General features: G+C 41.0%; 1 protein-coding gene across 2 annotated transcripts in view; it reads left to right on the forward strand.

Annotated features, from left to right (window-relative positions):
• CNKSR3 (CNKSR family member 3) overlaps positions 1–18,774 on the forward strand; it is a 101,550-nt gene that overhangs the window by 68,418 nt on the left and 14,358 nt on the right. For both annotated transcript variants that reach the window (XM_065931081.1, XM_065931083.1), the window contains exons 3-7: positions 2,057–2,259; positions 2,732–2,819; positions 9,041–9,082; positions 12,230–12,349; positions 13,929–13,988. In XM_065931081.1, the coding sequence (XP_065787153.1) occupies positions 2,057–2,259; positions 2,732–2,819; positions 9,041–9,082; positions 12,230–12,349; positions 13,929–13,988 (513 nt within the window). The remainder of the gene's footprint in view (positions 1–2,056; positions 2,260–2,731; positions 2,820–9,040; positions 9,083–12,229; positions 12,350–13,928; positions 13,989–18,774) is intronic.

Raw genomic sequence — 18,774 nt, forward strand, 5'->3', positions numbered from 1 at the left:
GAAAGTCTGCTGGCCTTCCAGAAGGGTGTGGTTCCGGATGGCTGCAGCCGGTGAAGCAAGCTTCTAACACACCAGAGGGAATGGAGCGGGTCAGGATAGAACTTAGAGGGGTTAAGTTTGGGCTGGATCCAGGATGACTGGCCACTCTTCTTTTTCCTTGTCCAGTGTCCGTCCTATTTTCTGTCTTATCACTTTGCCCTTTCTTGGACGGAGGGTATGGAAGGGTGGACACACGGCTTTGGGATCCAAAGCTTGTACAATTGGTGCAGATCGCCTTGGTTAGATCCTCCTGCCTCCACGGATTAGCTCTGTAACTTCGGAGAATTTATTTAACGTCCCTATGCCACAGTCTGCTTGCCTAAAGAATGTAGACAATACCACTTTCACCTTCATAAGCTGTTTGCCTGTGATAATGTTTGCCAAGCACTTAGCCCAGTTTCTGGCATAACATGTTCAATAGTATTGGCCATATATTATGACCAAATTTTGCATGGTACCACATTCTTGCTTTGGGATGCTATCGGCATAGTTTAATATACCCCAGAGATATTTATTATTTATTTTTGTTAAAAAGTGATGAAACACCTATTTAGGGCATGTACGTAGAACACTGAAATTCATATTTCATGTTATTTCTTGGGATTTGTTCTTTATCTGGAAGGGAGTTGTTCAGTCACTAAGTCTTATCTGACACTTTGCGACTCCATGAACTACAGCATGCCAGACTTTCCTATCCACCACTGTCTCCAGGAGTTTGCTCAGATTCATGTCTATTGAGTCGGTGATGCCATCCAGCCATCTCATCCTCTGCCGTCTCCTTCTCCTTTTGCTTTCCATCTTTCCCAGCATCAGATTCCAATGAGGCGGCTCTTTGCATCATGTGGCCCGAAGTATTGGAGCTTCAGTTTCAGTGACAGTCCTTCCAATGAATAGTCAGGGTTGATTTCCTTTAGGATGAACTGGTTTGATCTCCTTGCAGGTAAAGGAGTAGTCTAGGGCAATATCGTCATATGAAATGAATTTTTTAAAAGCACCCATGTAAGTTGAACGTTGTTCAGAAGGAACAGAGATTAGACGCTCACGGGACAGAAATGACCTTTCAGGTGAGCTGATGTTTAGATGGTGCTGCTCTGTTTCTACGTGAGTTTCATTTGATGGAAATTCATCTACTCAATGACTGCTGTCCTGGAAGTGCAATTCTGAGGGATGTATGCAGAGCCGAGCTCTGGCGGACCATGCATCCGAGTGAGGAAGACAGTGAACAAGGTTGTCCAGAGACAACGGAGAGGTGATGGACTAGAGAGTGACCTCAGAAAAAACTTGGCCATGTCTGAAGACATTTTTGTTTGTCACAACTGGGGAAGGGATACTACTGATTTTAACAAGTAGAGGCCAGCTAAACATTCTACGGCTATAGGAATCCCACCTTAGTCCATCCAAACAGAGAATTATTAGATTTTAAATGTCAGTAGGGTCCAGATTGAGAACCTGCTCTAGATGGTCCTGGAAGCTTTGAAGAGGAGGGCATATTTGAGCTAATTAGGATGTAAATAGCCTTCCCTGGTGGCTCAGTGATAAAGAATCTGCCTGCAGTGCAGGAGATGCTTGGGAGATGTAGGTTTGATCCCTGGGTCTGGAAGAGTCCCTGGATAAGGAAGTGACAACTCACTCTAGTTTTCTTGCCTGGGAATCCCATGGATAGAGGAGCGTGGCAGGCTACAGTCCATGGGGTTACAAAGAGTCGGATATGACTAAGCAACTGAACACACAGGATGAAAGTGATAAGAAAGAGCTATCTATGTCAAAATTTGTGGGAGAAGCATTTTGGGAAGAGAAACTATCAAGAACAAAGTCCCTGAGGCAAGAGTAGGCTATGGAAGGAACAGAAGGAAGGCTGGTGTGGCTCATGTGGGTGAGATCAGTACTGTGGGTAAATCATGTAGGGTTTTGTGGCTGACATAGGAGTTATTCAAGTGACTCAGTGGGTTTTGAGTTATTATGAGATTTTGGACTTTGTTGATTGTTTTGAATTTTTCCCTTTGATTTTGTCTTCCAGAATTATGGTCTTGAAACTGACAATATGAAGAACTTGGTTTTGAAACTGCGAGCGTCCTCCCACAATTTACAGAATTACATAAGCAGCAGGAGGAAAAGTCCAGCTTATGATGGGAACACCTCCCACAAGCCCCCCAATGAGTTCCTGACTTCTGTAGTGGAGCTCATAGGTGCCGCCAAGGCCTTGTTAGCTTGGCTAGACAGGTAAGTGATGGGTGTGCTTTACTGTCGTATGAAAGGAGGTCTGTACTTTGCCTGAGGAAAATGGACCTTTGCCCTTGCATAGTTCGGGAGTTCGGGGTCAGTGGTCTATTTTAGGCTCCCTTTGGAAGTTCTAGAGAAGGTGAATAGCAGGAACAGATTAACCTCAGCTTAGAGAAAACTTGAGTTTTACTGAGGTTAAGCTTTACTGATTATCTGGTTACATGAAGGCTATTAGTTGACTTTTGAAGGGGTGTTCATTCTCTTGGCTCATTTTTGGATGTCTTTTAGTCTAGAACTTCTCTGTCTCTTTTCCATTCAGATTCCTATTTTGTGTGTTACTTGAGAGGAAACTTGCATAACAATTTTAAATGGCCTGTTGTGTGTTGTGGTTGTTAATACACGGTGTGGGATTCTGGTGACTTCAGCTTCTTCACTTTTTTTTTTTTTAAAGAGATTTTTTATTGCTTTCTAGGGCTCCATTTACAGGGATCACTGATTTCTCAGTGACGAAGAATAAAATTATTCAGCTTTGCTTGGACTTGACCACTACAGTCCAGAAGGTGAGCGCATCACTGTTGTTTTCTAAAACTTTTTTTCCTTTTCCCTTTTCTTCAAAGATTTACATTCAGGTATGAAGTACCACTCTGTCTTTCTCTCCTTCTTCCCCCCCCCCACCCCCCCTTAAGAGCTGGGGAGAGATGAAGGTCTTTAAATTAGATGTGTTATACAGATAGTTTCTGTGAAAAATGACCAGTGGCCTTTTTACATCAAAGATTGCCTTCTTTTGTTTGAAAATAGTTGACCTAATAATCCTGTGCTTTCTCTAAAATGTTACTGCACTGAATTTTTAAAAAAATAGAAGTTCTGGAGTAACAACATTACACCATAATATTTGTTCTGAGTATGCTATTATATCTGCTTCTTAATTTTCTTTTTTTTTTCATTTATTTTTATTAGTTAGAGGCTAATTACTTTACAATATTGTAGTGGTTTTTGTCATACATTGACATGAATCAGCCATGGCTTTACATGTATTCCCCATCCCAATCCCCCCTCCCACCTCCCTCTCCACCCAGTTCCTCTGGGTCTTCCCAGTGCACCAGGCCCGAGCACTTGTCTCATGCTTCTTAATTTTCTTTTCGTTTTGACCTGTGGTGGTTGGATTTGCCAGTCAGGATGAGCTCGGTGATGATGCAGTAACAAACATCCCTCAAACCTCAGCGACTTACTCCTGGATTCCCTACGTGTAGATGGGTCAGCTGGGAGATCTGCTTCAGCTCTCCTCCCTGCCGGATGTAGGCTGACAGAACCTCATGTTGTTTTTCCCCAAGGCAGAGGGACAGAGAACCTGGGTGATTCTCACACTGACAGATGTTCTGGTTTGGAAGTGACACGTCAGTTTCACGCACCACTCATTGGCCAGACTTTCAAATCTTAGTGAAGGCCAGGAAGATATTAACTGGCACATAGCAGATGCTTGTAAAATTGTTTTTGAATTGAGTTGAAGCCATGAAAATGTAAGGAAGAGCTTGTTCTTTTTTCACGTCCCACTTGGTTCAAGTATTCTGAGATTGCACGTTTGTTTCCACTGCTGATTTGGCAGAGTAAAGAACATCCTTTCCTCAGTTCTAACCATGCCATAAAATAGATGCAGTTCTGACAAGCCACATGCTTTCTGTCTGTTCCTGGAACATGAAGAGTGAAGTTTGGCTGTTGTTTCAGGTCCAGTCCTGAGCGGCCCTTGAACTTGAGGCATCTGTGACTTCATCATATGCTTTTGAGGCCATGTTTTTAGGAAAGTGCCCAGAGCAATAGAGAGATGCTGAGTTTCAGCTCTTTATGGTGTATAAAGTCATTTTGACAAAAAGTCTGATACCAGTCATGCTGCATTCATTATGTAGCCGCCACGTCCTGGCATTTCTGGTGGAGGGTGCCCAGGGGTACAGATCCTATTCAGAAGGGTACCCACTCTTCGCAGTTGCCCTTGTTTACTGGGGCAGCCTGACGCCCGGTCCGTGATTATTGGCACTTTCTAAATGTGTGTTGAAATGAATGAGATAATGCTTTTGACAAATAAGCTGGTGAGAATTTACTTTTTAACAGTAAAAATTTAACCCAGGCTTAAGGGACACCGGAGATATTGTTTTTGTTTGTGTTTATTTTTTGTTTTCCCATTAAGCATATGCATACGCTTTAAGCATTAAGCATATGCTTCAGAGATAGACAGCTGCAGGCTCAAATTCTACCTCTACCATTAATTAGCCCTGAGACTTTGGACAATTCACTTAAAACTTATGAGCCTCAATTTTCCCATCTGCTAATTGGGAATACTAGCAATTACCTTACCAGATGATTTGCTTCAATTTCTTTAATTTATTGTGGAATAAAAAAAAAGGAGGAAGAAAATGTAATATGAAGACACATTTTAAAATATATGTGTATTTGTAATATACAGATACATCTGAAAACCTATATACAAAGAAATATCTAAATATAGTGGGAAATTTGGAAGAAAAGTTGGGTTTACTTTGGCAGGGAGAAAAGAGGGGGGAGAATGTATGAGTCAAGCTAAAGAAAAGAAAACATTTTGTCATTTACAAAGAAGCATGTATGTGATCACGTATATTTATTCATGTAAGAATGGATCTAGAAGAGAAATATAAAATATTTAAAACATAGTAAACCTATCTCAAAAAGGTTATGAAGATTAAAGAAGATTTATGAAAAGCACAGTGCCTACTTAAGAAATAACAACCTATAGTAGGAAATATAAAAGTCTTTGCTGGTACCAGTTTTCTGGAACCAAACTTGTTGGCTTAAGAAGGAGACGAAGTTAAGACATATGTTAGTATTTCTTGTATTTTCTAGCTTATTTAAATTTGAACAATTGTTACGGATGAAGACTGGAAATGTATAAAATATATATGGGAATGTCATTTTATGAACTTGGGTTGAAAAAACATGTTTAGCTCGTGAGGAACATGTGTTTTCTGCAGTGATTAGAGCACAGAGGTGCTTTGGCAAGTGCTAAGATTTGCGTGCATGGCTGAAGGACGTGTGGACTGTCTTCTTCCATGGGAGGTGTCATGGCAGCCACAAGGCTCATCTTGCCAGGGATTTCACACCCTCTTACAACTGGGGGACGTGCAGTTTTTCTCAGAACTTCTTGGCAGAGAATCTTTTGACTCTTTAGGAAGAAGCCTGCCTTTTACATTTATTGCTTCTTTTTTTTCCCTGGGGAATTGAAAGAGTAAAAGCTGGGTCTCTATTATTTCTAGTGACAAGGAACATGTTCTCCTGGAGTCTTTATTTTGGTTCCTGTCTGTGAAGAGAGGCGTTTGTTTGTCCCTTTTCTTGTTCCTCTGTTCCACATACTGCCCCTTTCCTGTCCTCTTTCTTATAACTTTCTCTGCATCCTTCCCTCTGATGACAGTGTGTGTCTCTCCTGATTGGAAGGATAGAGAGTTGTGTTTTTTTTTCCCCTGCAAGGAAATGGCACACTTCTTTCATGTGTGTGTATTCGTTAGTTTTTTTTCTCTTTTCTGTTTTTAATTGAAGTGCAGTTGATTTATCATGTCATGTTAGTTTCAGGTGCATAGCAAAGTGATTCGATTCTACTGCACACTTCTTTTAAGCCTGCTTGGGCTGGAGTCCCCAGCCGCCCCAACTGAGTCCATGGATAGATCTTCCATCCAGTTTCCAGGGTGTATTTCAGGGGAAGCCTCCTGTAGTGGGAAGGCCTTCTGACCTCTGTCTTCATTCTCTCGTCTTTGCGAGGACATGAACACTGGCGTGGTGCTGGCGAGGGACAAAAAGGCAGTGACAGACGCTGGGTCCCAGCATAGAATGAAATGGGGGAAATGAGCCCTAGAAAGTGAAGTTGCTCAATTCTGTCTGACTCTCTGCCATCCCGTGGACTGTAGCCCACCAGGCTCCTCCATCCATGGGATTTTCCAGGCAAGAATACTGGTGTGGGTTGCCATTTCATTCTCCAGGCTATCTTCCCAACCCAGGGATTGAACCTGGGTCTCCCGCATTGTAGGCAATCACGTTACCATCTGAGCCACCAGGGAAGTCCTAGAGAGCCCAGGAAACGGAGGAGAGAGGACCATCCTCAGAGGAGGGAGAGCCAGGGGGCCATTTATTGGGCCATTTGTTGGTTGGGTCTCAGCTGTGGACTACCCCGCTTGACGTGTCTTATCACATTTAATTCTCAACAATTCTTTGAGATGGCTGTTATCCTCCTGGCTTTGCAGAGGAGGAGGCTCAGGTGTGGAGAAGTTAAATCCTTCTTCCAAGGCTCCTCAGTCAGTAAGAATGTAGAGTACGGAGGGAGGGGAGCGGATGCTGTTTTGACGGGGCTCGGCTCATCCCCGTGACCAAGGGATGTGACAGACCTCAGCCCTGCTGTCGGAGTCCTGAGGACCTGACTTGGTTCCAGTGCTTCTTTTTTCCATTCCGTTGCCTTCATGCCAAACAGCATGAAGTCAGGCCTGCAGCTGCTTCCTCCCGGTAGGAATGGGTGTGGGAACCCATGTTCACGAGGGCGGAAGGTAAAATGTGCGCCCTTTCACACGCTGCCTTGGATGGTTCAGGGAGGCAGGAGCACCCCTCACCCACCTTGGCTCCATCACTACAAGGAGCCTGTTTTCTCTCTTAGTGGCGCCTTGGATCCATCAAAGAATCAAATATGAGGAACCATGAGGTCACACATGCACCTTGACGCCTGGGCCCCGGTGTATGGAGAGGAGCTCTCTGCCTGTGGGTGATTGCCTCATCAGCATGACTGTCCTCCTGTTATTTGGGGATTTGTAATGCTGGGCTACCCAGGTTGTGCTAGTCGTTAGGAACCCGCTTGCCAATGCAGGAGATGTAAGACTTACGGGTTCGATCCCTAGGTCGGGAAGATCCCCTCAAGGAGGGCATGGCTACCCACTCCAGTGTTCTTGCCTGGAGAAACGCATGGACAGAGGAGCCTGGTGGGCTACAGTCAATAGAGTCACAAAGAGTCAGACACGACTGCACACACACACACACATACAAAAGGAAAAATCATAGACACAAACCATTAGTTTTATTTCCAGAACAAGACCTTATGAATATTCTGTTTTGCTCAAGTTGACATTTACTTAATATTTCTGTCCTTCAGCTGGTTTGAATTAGGGGCGGGGTCATCATGGTATTTGATGGTCTAGTTTCATGCACAAGATGGAGGAGGAAAAGCACATTTTTGGGCTGTCATCACTCATGTTTTACAGAAGTTGCTCCTGGAGTTTGAATTTACATCAGACTCACACGTGCAAAATTGTACTCCTAAATTTCTCTTTTCAAATGTTTTCTCACCAGGCTGCTCTTTTCCTGAGAGTCAGTGTAAATTTTGGGAGCAGTAGAGTGACTATTATTTCCCACATTTTTATCTAGTAGAGAAAATTTTAAAAACTTTTCAGAAAGCGCTAAAATCTGATTATAAAATCATAGGGTAGAACGCCATACATTTTAACCCCTATCCCCAGTGGCAGAAAAAAAAATGACCTAAAATGACATTTCGACTGAAGCAGAAATCTCTGTCATTCCAACAGAGTTGATGAGTATCCTTCCCGTACATGAAATACTTTGAATTTTGCTTAGGGTGCCCCAGTTTGGGATTATACTTAGTGCATGCTGTGTGTTAAACTGCTTCAGTTGTGTCTGACTCTTTGCAACTCCATGGACTGTAACCTGCCAGGCTCCCCTGTCCATGGGATTCTTCAGGCAAGAATACTGGAGTGGGTTGCCATCTGTCCATGGGGCAAGAATACTGGAGTAGATTGCCATTTCCTTCTCCAGGGGATCGTCCAGACCCAGGAATCGAACCCCCATCTCTGTGTCTTCTGCACTGGCAGGCAGTGGTGCCAGATAAACTCTCAGGAATCGCATTGGTCTCCCTCTTCTTGGGCATGCACAGTGCCGCGTAGCTTGAGCTCTTCTGCTCTGGATCCTGTTCTAGAAGTTTAACGGAGAGTTTCACATTGTCAGTTTCACTTTGGCTGCTTTCAGTCAGGACAATGGTGAGTCCTGTAATCAGCTAACTGGGTTCATAGGGTTCTGAGTCTTTTGTTCTTAAGCTGAGTAAACAATGCTTTGCATTCCGGCCCATTATTTAATGTCATCAATAGCATACTTCAAGACCACTTTTTTGGCAGCGTGTTAATGAACGTTTTGTTGAACCCCTTTCATCCGTTAAGGACTGAAATATCTGATTTAATCTCAGTGGTGCTTAAAATAAACTTTGTGGCTAAGTTTACTCAAACCCTTATTTGAAAGCTATTCTTATGGGCAGGCCCAGAACTAAAGGCTCCTGGCTTGTTGGCCCAGTGCTAGCTCAGCCTGGGGTCACGTTTGAGAACCATTATGAACTTTCTTGGACTCTGACTTCTGGCTTCCTCCTCTCTGTACAGTCTGGACAGTGGGTAGAGTTTAGTTCAGGTGATTCTATAGGCTTTCTGATTAAATAATTGGTCAGATGGGTTCCTTGGATGTTTAGCATCCTGGATCTGGAGACAGTAGAGTCCTAGGAGGAGTGTAATGTCAGCCCCTTTCTTGCTCTGCCCTCTTTTCGAAGCCTTCTCTTCCAGGTGGTCCAGGAGTGCAGGCCGCAGGGTCGGGGGGGGGGTGTGTGTGTGTGTGTGTGTGTGTGTGTCAGGGACCTCCTTGGGTCCCAGGAAATAGCTTGCAAGCTAAGCCAATTGTATCTGAAAGTTTTTGTCTCTTATAGTTTTAATTTTTTTCTTTCTTCCTTTAGGATTGCCTTGTAGCGGAAATGGAGGATAAAGTTTTGGCTGTAGTAAGTATACCTTCTAAAAGTTACTGTAAAATTCCTTTTCTCAAAACAGTGGGAATCACATTAATTCAAGTAAATGTATTATGGCCAGGTATTTCAGGATTTGCTTTGAAATACTGACGTTTGGGATATGAGTCTATTAATTTAGGTAGAAAGGCAAGAATACAAGTTATTTAACAGCAAGACCAACTAAATTGGGTATATTGTGGTCTCTGCTTTGCTCCCCCAACGCTTTTTCAAGGTATAATTATATTTAGATAGCTAGCTCTCAGTTTTCAGGGTTAAACTGATGAGCAGAAATTTCACTTTTTTTTTAATTTAAAAAATCTTGGCAAAAATCTTATGATGGAAGGGGGATGTACTGTGACTGTTTAAAGAGCATTTTGTAACTATTCATCATCACTTCCTCCTTTTGACATAAGCCAGCCTGTGCTCTTTTGATAAGGCCTTCCTCCTACTGATGTTGAGGAATTTAGCAATGAAACCGCTATAAATATATTTTCCATAAATAGGGAGGTTAAACACATTGGAGGCATGCAAAAAGTGTCACTTCTTGGATTCTTTGCCCTTAGAAGAAAAAAAATCACTCTTTAGAATTTCCTGATTTCTTTGGTTGTTTAATTTTGAAAGGTTAGATGAATCTGACTGGGAGAAATAACCACACGTAGACACTATGATTTCTGCATGGAGACTACTTAATAGGGATCCTCATGTCTCTATATTTATTTTATCTGGTCAGTGTTTGGTGTTCAGAGAATGTGAGTCATCACTGAAAACAGATCTAAATGTAAAATGGGAAACTATAAAATGCCTAGAAATAATAGGAGAAAATCTTGCTGACCTTGGGTTTGATAATGAGTTTTTAGATATGACATGAGATGTATGATCCATGGACTTCCCGGGTGGCGCAGTGGATGAGAATCCGCCTGCCAACACAGGGGACTTGGGATCTATCACTTATCTGAGAAGATCCCACATGCCACGGAGCAAGTAAGCCCACGGACCACACTGCTGAGCCCATGTGCTACAAGTACTGAAGTCCGTATTCCCCAGAATCCATGCTCTGCAACAAGAGAAATCACTACAATTACAAGCCTTCGCAATGCAACTAGAGAGCCATCCCCCTCTCACTGCAACTAGAGAAAGGTCCAGCTCATGCAGCAACAAAGATCCAGCACAACCAAAATATCAATAAATAAAAACAAATAAGAAGATTAGAGTAGTCTGCTTGAAAAAAAAAAAAAAGAATGCCTTGGGTTGGGGATAGATCAACTTGTTGACTCTTTTTACCAATGAAAGATGGAGCCAATCCCAGCTAGAGAGCACATCTGGATGTGTGAGTCTGCTGGGAAGCTCAGGAGTGAAAAAATAAAAACGTGTGATCCATGAGAGAAAAACGGGTAAGGTAGACTGCATTAAAATTAATATCTCTGCTCCATCAATGCACTGTTAAGAGAACGAAAAGACAAGGCACAGACTGGAAGAAGTTGTTCTCAGAACACACATCAGATAAAGAACTTATATTCCAAATGCACAAAGAACTCTTAAAGCTCAGTAATAGGAAAACAAACAACCTAATTAAAAAAGCAGGTGAAAGATCCAAACAAACACCTTCTGATAAAAGATATACAGTTGGCAGGTAAGTATATGAAAAGATATTCAGCATCATATCTCATTAAGGAATTTCAAATTAAAATAACAATGAGGTACCACTATACACTTAATAGGATAACTCAAATCTAACACGTGATGACACCAAATGTAGAGCAGTAGGAACTCTCCTTCATTGCTGGTGGGAGTGCAAAATGGTGCAGCCACACTGGAAAGCATTTCAGCAGTTTTTTTCCTTACAAAACTAAATGTACTCTTCCCCTGCAAACCAGCAGTTATCCACCTAGGTGTTTGCCCAAATGAAAAAAACTTAGATTCACCAAAAGCTGCATGGAATACCATAACCACTTTAATCATAACTGCCAAAACTAGAAAGTAGCCAAGATGTCCTTCAGTATATGACTGGATAAGCCTGGTACATCCAGACAATGGAATATTATCCAGCAATAAAAAGAAAGGCGCCATCAAGCCATGAAAAGATATGGAGGGCCCTTAAATGCATATGACCAAGTGAAAGAAGCCAATCTGAAAATCCAAAATCTATATACTGTATGATTCTAATCATGTGAGATTTTGGAAAAAGCAAAACTATGGAGAAAATAAAAAGGTCAGTGATCGCTAGGGGTTCATAGTGGGGGAGGAGGGACAGACAGGTGGGTGGAACTGAGGGAATTTTTAGGGTAGTGACACTGTGATGATGAATATACGACATTGTGCATTTGTCAAAACCTGTAGAACCGTACACCATAGAGAGAATTCTAATGTAAACTACGGAACTTAGTTGACAATAACATGTCACTATTAGTTGATCAGTTGTAACAAATGTACCATATTAATGCAAGATGTTAATTGTGTCTTACTATTAACCATTATAATATAATAATAATAATATAGCTGTTAGAAACTGTTGAGATGAAAGAGAAAGTAGATGGAACTCTGTAATTTCTGCTTATTTTTTCTCTAAAATGAAAGCGGCTTTAATTTTATTTGTTTACTTACTTAATATTTTGGCTGTAACACTCCGGTGACATATGGGATCTTAGTTCCTGACCAGGGATCAAACTCACACCCCCTGCATTGGAAGCGCAGAGTCTTAACCAGTGGACCGCCAGGGAAGTCCATAAAACTATTTTAAAGTATGAAATGCATTTTTTTAAAAAAGGTGCAGGACAAAATAATTTATTTTTACATTGTTGGTATTTGGTATGCAGAGAATGTGAGCCATTCTTAAAAAACCACAGAGATGGCTGGGAATACGTGGTTCTCTTTAGCTCCTGAAAGGAGGTTTCTGCCCAGCCTTCTGGAGCCGCCCAACTTCAGTAGTTGTAAATAAGTTACTCTAAAAGCTGCACTTTTTAAGCAAAGCTGGAATAATGGCACTGTTCTACACATTGCAAATATGGAAGCCACATGCCACGTGTTCATGGGGTGGTATTATCACAGTAAAGATGATCGGTGAAGTGCATTTTTAAAAAAAGATTCAGCTGGAGATAAACTTGGCTAATGACTGACCTTCTCTATTTGCCTCTCCAACTCTAGGTCAAGGTTTTAAATGGCATTTGCGACAAGACCATCCGATCTACCACGGATCCTGTAATGAGCCAGTGTGCGTGTCTGGAAGAAGTTCACCTACCAAACATTAAACCTGGGGAAGGTTTGGTAAGACTTCTAACAGCATTTGTTTATTTTCGAACAGCATCATTTATTAAAGTTGCTGTGTTTTTTTCAAAACAGTAATTCCGTATCGCTTTCACTAGAATTCTGAATAGTAGAATTAGACTAATTTCCATTATGTAGTTAAGAATTTGCCGTCTTGAACTGTTGATAAGTTTTATATCAAAGCCTCTTCAAAGTATAAAAATAAATACAGTTTTAAACCTGTAAACTCGTATCTTGAGGAATTGTCTTAACAGTTTTATTTTTAGGTCTTAGCAATACAAGGAGATAGAGCACATTTCCACAAAGGAAAGATGGTCTCTGGGTAGGAAACAACATCTGCTGTGAAGTGTCTATTAGCACCTAGGCTTTATGTGAGAAGAGACAGGTTGAAAGAAATGATTCTTTTAAAAAAGTTCAGAAATGTTTTAGAAGTAATGTATGAGCTCTGGAATAACAGGCCCCAAGAATACCTACAGGTCGATAACCTAGATCAGCGCCTCGGTCCACATTCTTGGTAAGGAGAAATGTACAGACCGAGATTGGTCCACTTCAAAGTAAATGATGGCTTATACGGACGTAAACGCGGAAGGCTTCCTGGAGGTGGGCTTTTTCACATATTGAAGTGGAGACGTGCCCGAGTGGGCAGAAATGGAGTTGCCGTTCCAAATGGTGACGTTATCCAAGCAAAGGTCTGTGAGGAGGAATACCATGTAGGGGGAGAAGCTGATAACTCTGATAGGAAAGTGATAGGAGCTGAGAGGCAGGGCAGAAACGTGAAGGTTAGTGCTGGATGAGATACTCATCCCCAGAGGCTGGTAGGTTGCTGAGCAAGGCAAGCTCACGGTCAAAATGACTTCCGAGGAGGTTCTGTGTTGTTACAGCATTGGTACCAGGGTGAGCAACTGCTCTTTGCTCTCTCTACCTTTTATTCTTTCCCCATCTTATAAAAGTTTAATAAACATTTTTTAAAATAATACATAGTACCTCAAACTGCAGAGATGATTTCTTCCAGGCTATGCATTCACCTCTGAGTTTGCCCACTGGGCATTTGAGGATGGAGTGTATTAATATTTATGCCTCCCTTAAAATGCAGGAATGCCTGTTTCTAATTTATTTCTTATATTGTGTTACTGAGCAGTCTCTGCTCTTACATCCTGGTTTGGTTGTTTGTGGCTTGAATAAGTCACCGTGCAGTGACTGCTGAGACCAAATTAAGTGAATATATTATGTCACTACAGAGAGAGATGGTCGGGAGAGGACCGGCCTTGTTTGAACTGCCTCATTCATTCAGCAGATCTGAGAACATTCCTTCTGAGTCCTCAGACTTCGGGCAAAATTCTGTGTGCCTGGTACACACATTTTAATATCAAAGAGATCTCGTTTCTGATTTCTTTCACTAGTATTTGGTTAGTTCCCCTTCACCGCTCTTTGGATCTTGTTTTACAGCGTTTCGGGAGGGTGAAGAATGAGGGGTGTTCTGAAATGACTGCCTTTAATCTTTTGTTACGTCTAAATCTCACTCGTGGCTCTGTTTCTGAATGCTGGAGTAATGAGTTAATATGTTTGTGACTCACTCTAGGGTATGTACATCAAATCGACCTATGATGGATTGCACGTGATTACTGGAACCACAGAAAATGTAAGTGCATATCCATTTAATATAAAAGCTATTGTACCTGCAAACAGATTTGACAGTGTCCCTATTCTTTCCATTTAAATGTGTGTATGTTGTTCTGTTATCTGTAAGGGAGTGCGGGCGCCTGTTTTGTTTATTTCTGTTGTTAGCGTCCTGTGCATCACCAGCTGTCATCAATGTATTATTTAAATTGCCCTTTATTGCTCTCGTTCACACACCTTGCCCAGCTTTTGCCATCCTCTGTTTATTTTTTATTTTTTTTGCACTCTTGGAAGTGTTAACGCATAAATACAAAAGCAGTGATCTCTTTGTTGTTGAGAATCACTCTTATAAGAGCTGGAGTTGGTGACCATATGTGTTAAATATAGTGTTTTTTTAAAAAGTGAAATTTATATGTGTCACCAGAGCAACTATTTTCGGGTTTTTGCATGACAAAGTTTCTTTTTATAGAGCTGTATTTCATAATATTTGCATGATACTGAAAATTTAGTTTTTTTCCCCTTAATCATTTGAATAGAAAAAGCAGGGCCATTCTGTTGAGGAACTTGTACTCTGTTATCATCCTTTAGAAAATTCTGCCACATAAAAGGTTTTTCCTTAGTCCCTCAAACATTTTGAATTTGTGAAAAGTAGAGCTAGTTGAATGCTTTCTTTATGCAACCTACAATACGGCTAGCTTTTGAATGACATTGATACAGAGCTTGAAATGTCTGAAAAACTTCTCTGCATCTGTGTAAAATTAGCATATGTCTATGGAATTAATTGCTATTTAATCAAATAAGACAAGAGGATGAAATTCAAGACACAAGAAACTTGATGACTGCTTTTCTTCATCGTTGTTGTTTTAGTCGTAGAGTCATGTCGGACTCTTTGTGACCCCATGGACTGTAGCCCCCCAGGTTCCTCTGTCCATGGGATTCTCCAGGCAAGAATAGTGGAGTGGGTTGCCATTTCCTTCTCCAGGGGATCTTCCTGACCCAGGGATCGAACCTGGGTCTCCTGCACTGGCAGGCGAGTTCTTTACCACTGAGCCACCAGGGAACTACTTTTCTGATCTGGTGGAAATATGTGTTGAAGTTTGAGCTTCAGCTGCTGGGTCTGTTGATAAAATAAAATGGCATGATCTTTGATGAGGGTTTGTGACACATTTGATTGTTATAATAAGAAAGAAAATGACACCACCTAAGGCATTCAGTGAATTACAAATAAGTTGTGTAGTTCTGGCAGACAAGTGAGTAGAAGCTGGTAGTGTCTTTAAGCATTGTTTGTTGGGCTACAGTGACAGCACTCAGACCACTGGGAATTTTTATACCACGGCACCCGAGAGGCAAAAATGGCACAGGATCCTCTCCTTTTAGGCTGGGGGTGGTGCAAAAAAAAAAAAAAAAAATCACGATAAGTGTTCCTCCCTTATCATTGTCAGAGACTTTGTGTATTTAGCTGAACATACTCATGTACCACTCAGTACGTTGTTCTGAAGTTGGATAGATTCAGAGGGATGGTGAATGTCATTTCAGTTTTTATATTTTATTTATTTTATTTTTGGCCTGGGTCTTTGTTGCCTTGCACGGGCTTTCTCTAGTCGTGGTGAGCGGGGCTACTCTTCGCTGGCTGCTCTAGCTTCTCAATTCGGTGACTTCTCTTGTTGCAGAGCAGGGCTCTAGGCGTGTGGGCTTCAGTAGTTGCAACACTTGGGCTTAGTTGTGGAATCTTCCCGGACCAGGAATCGAACCCATGTCCCTTGTATTGGCAGGCAGAGTTTCATTGATTGCACTACCAGGAAAGTCCTATTTTAGCTTTTAAACAGTTGAAGTTTTGCATCTAGTAATTTGGTGATTGCATTAACAACGCAGACCTGTGCAGTTCCAGACTCAATCAGGGCTTTTAACCAATTTCAATCTTGGATAAACATATAGAACACTGTAATATTACTTTCTTTTACTGTTTACCTCATCCCTGGCCTGCTTCCCCCCACACACTGTCACTATTAAGGATGGGAGAGCTAAAGAAAACTGCCTTTGAATCAAATCAAATGTCAACTGATACATTCCGTAGAATTCCTACCAGACTCTTTACCTGGATGTGGTCGATCCTAGTGCTTCCAAACAAGATGGTACCTAAGTCATCCTTGAAAGAGATGGTTTCCTTCTTGTTCGAGATCAAAGAAGGGGAAACTGGTCTTATTCCATCTGGTAATCTGCTGAAAATGTCCCTCATTCTTACAGTCACCTATGTTCATTGTCTGGAATATGCTACATACTGTGTAATTCTTGTCGATGGCAGTGAGGAGTTAGGTAAAAGCCCACTTCTCAAGGAGTTGATCTGAATATTTTATATGTAGTGCTGGATGTTTTACACTTAAATATTAAATGCCAGTAGGAAATGCCAGCTCCAGGACAGCTTTCTGTCTTTCACTGGAGGTTGCTATGACTTTACAGTCAGAATGTTTTCATAAAAGCCTAGTGTTGGAGGGTGAGAGTGGACAGAATTCACCAACTTCTTTCTCATGTGAATTGTCTCTACACTCCTCTGTCTTGGACTCCGGCTGATGCAATGCCAGCAGGTCATCTCAGGCCTTTAGTCCTTTCTTTTTTTTTTTTTTTTTTGAGGTTACCTGAGAAGTCAGGATCATTCCAAGATCAGACAAACAGGATCTAGTGATTCTCTATCTCCTTTTTTTGATGTTGCTCAAGACCTTGACAGAAGTCTTGATGGGATCTTAGCCCTATTCCTCTTCTCCACCCCTGACATGAGTTGGGAAGTAGATGAGCCTCTGAAGAATGGATGCATTCTTCTCCAGGGCATCGCTCTTCTGCAGTAAGCCAGATCAAGCATCATTTTTCAGGAGTCCGGCACGTGGTTAAGGTCATCAAGAGCGACTGCCCTAGGGAGAATGTTGATATCAGGCTCTCTCTTTTCCAGTGTTCTGCCAAGCACAGCGCTTAATCACTCGGTAGGACATTGGAGAAATGAATATGTGAAGATCCTGAGGAATGGAAGTCAGTTCAGGACACTGGGGCTTGTTTTTTTTTTGTTTGTTTGTTGTTTTTTTTTTTTAAGATTGCTTACCTGTAAACAGGGACTTTCTGGGTTCAAGGCTATCTTTTAGAAAGTGAAGCTTACCTTAGCTGAATCCCCAGCCCAGGAAGGTTAACTGGGACTGGACTGATTATGATCAGACTTGCCAAAGTTGACCTGTAACCATGGGTTCAGCATCTGACACCAGGGGCAAGTTGACACATTTGCTTGTTTAAGAAGTGCCTCAGGAGCAGGGGATTGGAGATAGACCCTCTCCCTGCGGTACCCACGATGCTGGTCTCTCAGGTGAGGCACAGCTGGTAGTTATGGTGGCAAGTTAAACGTTTGCAAAAGTAGCTGGCATAGTTACCTGTGCCTTGTGTTGGCCCAGGTGAGTCCAAGAAACTGTCTCTACAGTTTAATGCTAATCTCTCATTTTTTAATTTTCCTTGCTCATTTCTTGTTGCGCCTATCACAGCAGCTGAGTGAGAAAGTTCAGCTAGGGTGTCTTGAGTGTAGTTGCTCCCCCCCGTGACTGTGTTCAGAGGTTCTATTTTTAAAGGATGGTTGTGAATTGCTTGAAGATTTCAGTTATATAAGTCACAAAACAAAACATTCTGGCTTAGATAACAGTTGATTATAATTTGAAATCAAAGTTTCATCCTTTCCTTCTCTTTTGATCTTATGAAGTGTCTTTTTTTTTATACAATTCTGTTTTGTTTTATTTTATTCCATGAATTTATTGTTTTTGCAATTAAATAATAATAATAAACCTATACTTCTAGGTAGGATTAGACATTATACTTATCCTAAAATACTTTTCAAATTCTTTGTCAAAATGTTTAGTCTGTAAAATGTATTAATGAGAGAAAAAAAGTTGAGAAGAAATTATGGCACAGGTTCCCTTTAAGATGAAATAATACTTCAACATACAGGTACAATTTATCAGGGGAAAATTTTGAAGGTATTACTTTCATGTTAAAAACCGTCTAATAAGCATAAAGTTATATTCTGCATCTTTCACTTACTGTGTGTCCATAACTGAGTTATTTACCACTGAATGTCAATTTCCTCAAAACTCCATAAAATAAGCCCAATGATATCTGTAAAGTTTGTTGGCAGAATTTTTTAAACATATTTTAAAATCGTAGGAAATATCTTAAATGCTGAGTTACAGTTTGATTAAATGAACAAGAAACTATGAGAAAATATTTGACGAATAGATTACATTTATTTATCTGCCTATACACGCATATGTGGATGTATATATATATATATATATATATATATATATATATACATACAGATATTTGCAAATTTGTAGCAAACTATTATTTGAAACAAGCCAAGTCTGGACTTTGTTTTGATACTGTGAAAACACATCCATTTAGAATTCAACCTGAAGACAAAAAAAATTTAAATTTTCTCTAAATATCTTCTGTTTTCACTATCTTTCTATTTTAACAGTGTGTTGATAACATGTAAAACAAGGTTGAGTAAAAGAAAGGTTTAGTTTTAATTATCACGTAACAAACAATTGTATGACAGATTTACAGGGACCATCTGTACATATTAAGCAGTTGGTCCGCTTTTACAAGATGAATTTTGACAGGGATATAGGGAAGGTAGCTTTTAGATGAACCAATGGCTTTGATCAGCCTGTTACGTGGACAGTGTGTGCCACTCTTCACGGTAGGTTAGATGACCCTGGCTGTTCCTACTGACAGATTATCTGTTGTAACAAACCACTGGAGATAACACGAATATTCAC

This window comes from Muntiacus reevesi, chromosome 3, assembly GCF_963930625.1.
Source record: "Muntiacus reevesi chromosome 3, mMunRee1.1, whole genome shotgun sequence".
NCBI classification, from domain to species: Eukaryota; Metazoa; Chordata; class Mammalia; order Artiodactyla; family Cervidae; genus Muntiacus; species Muntiacus reevesi.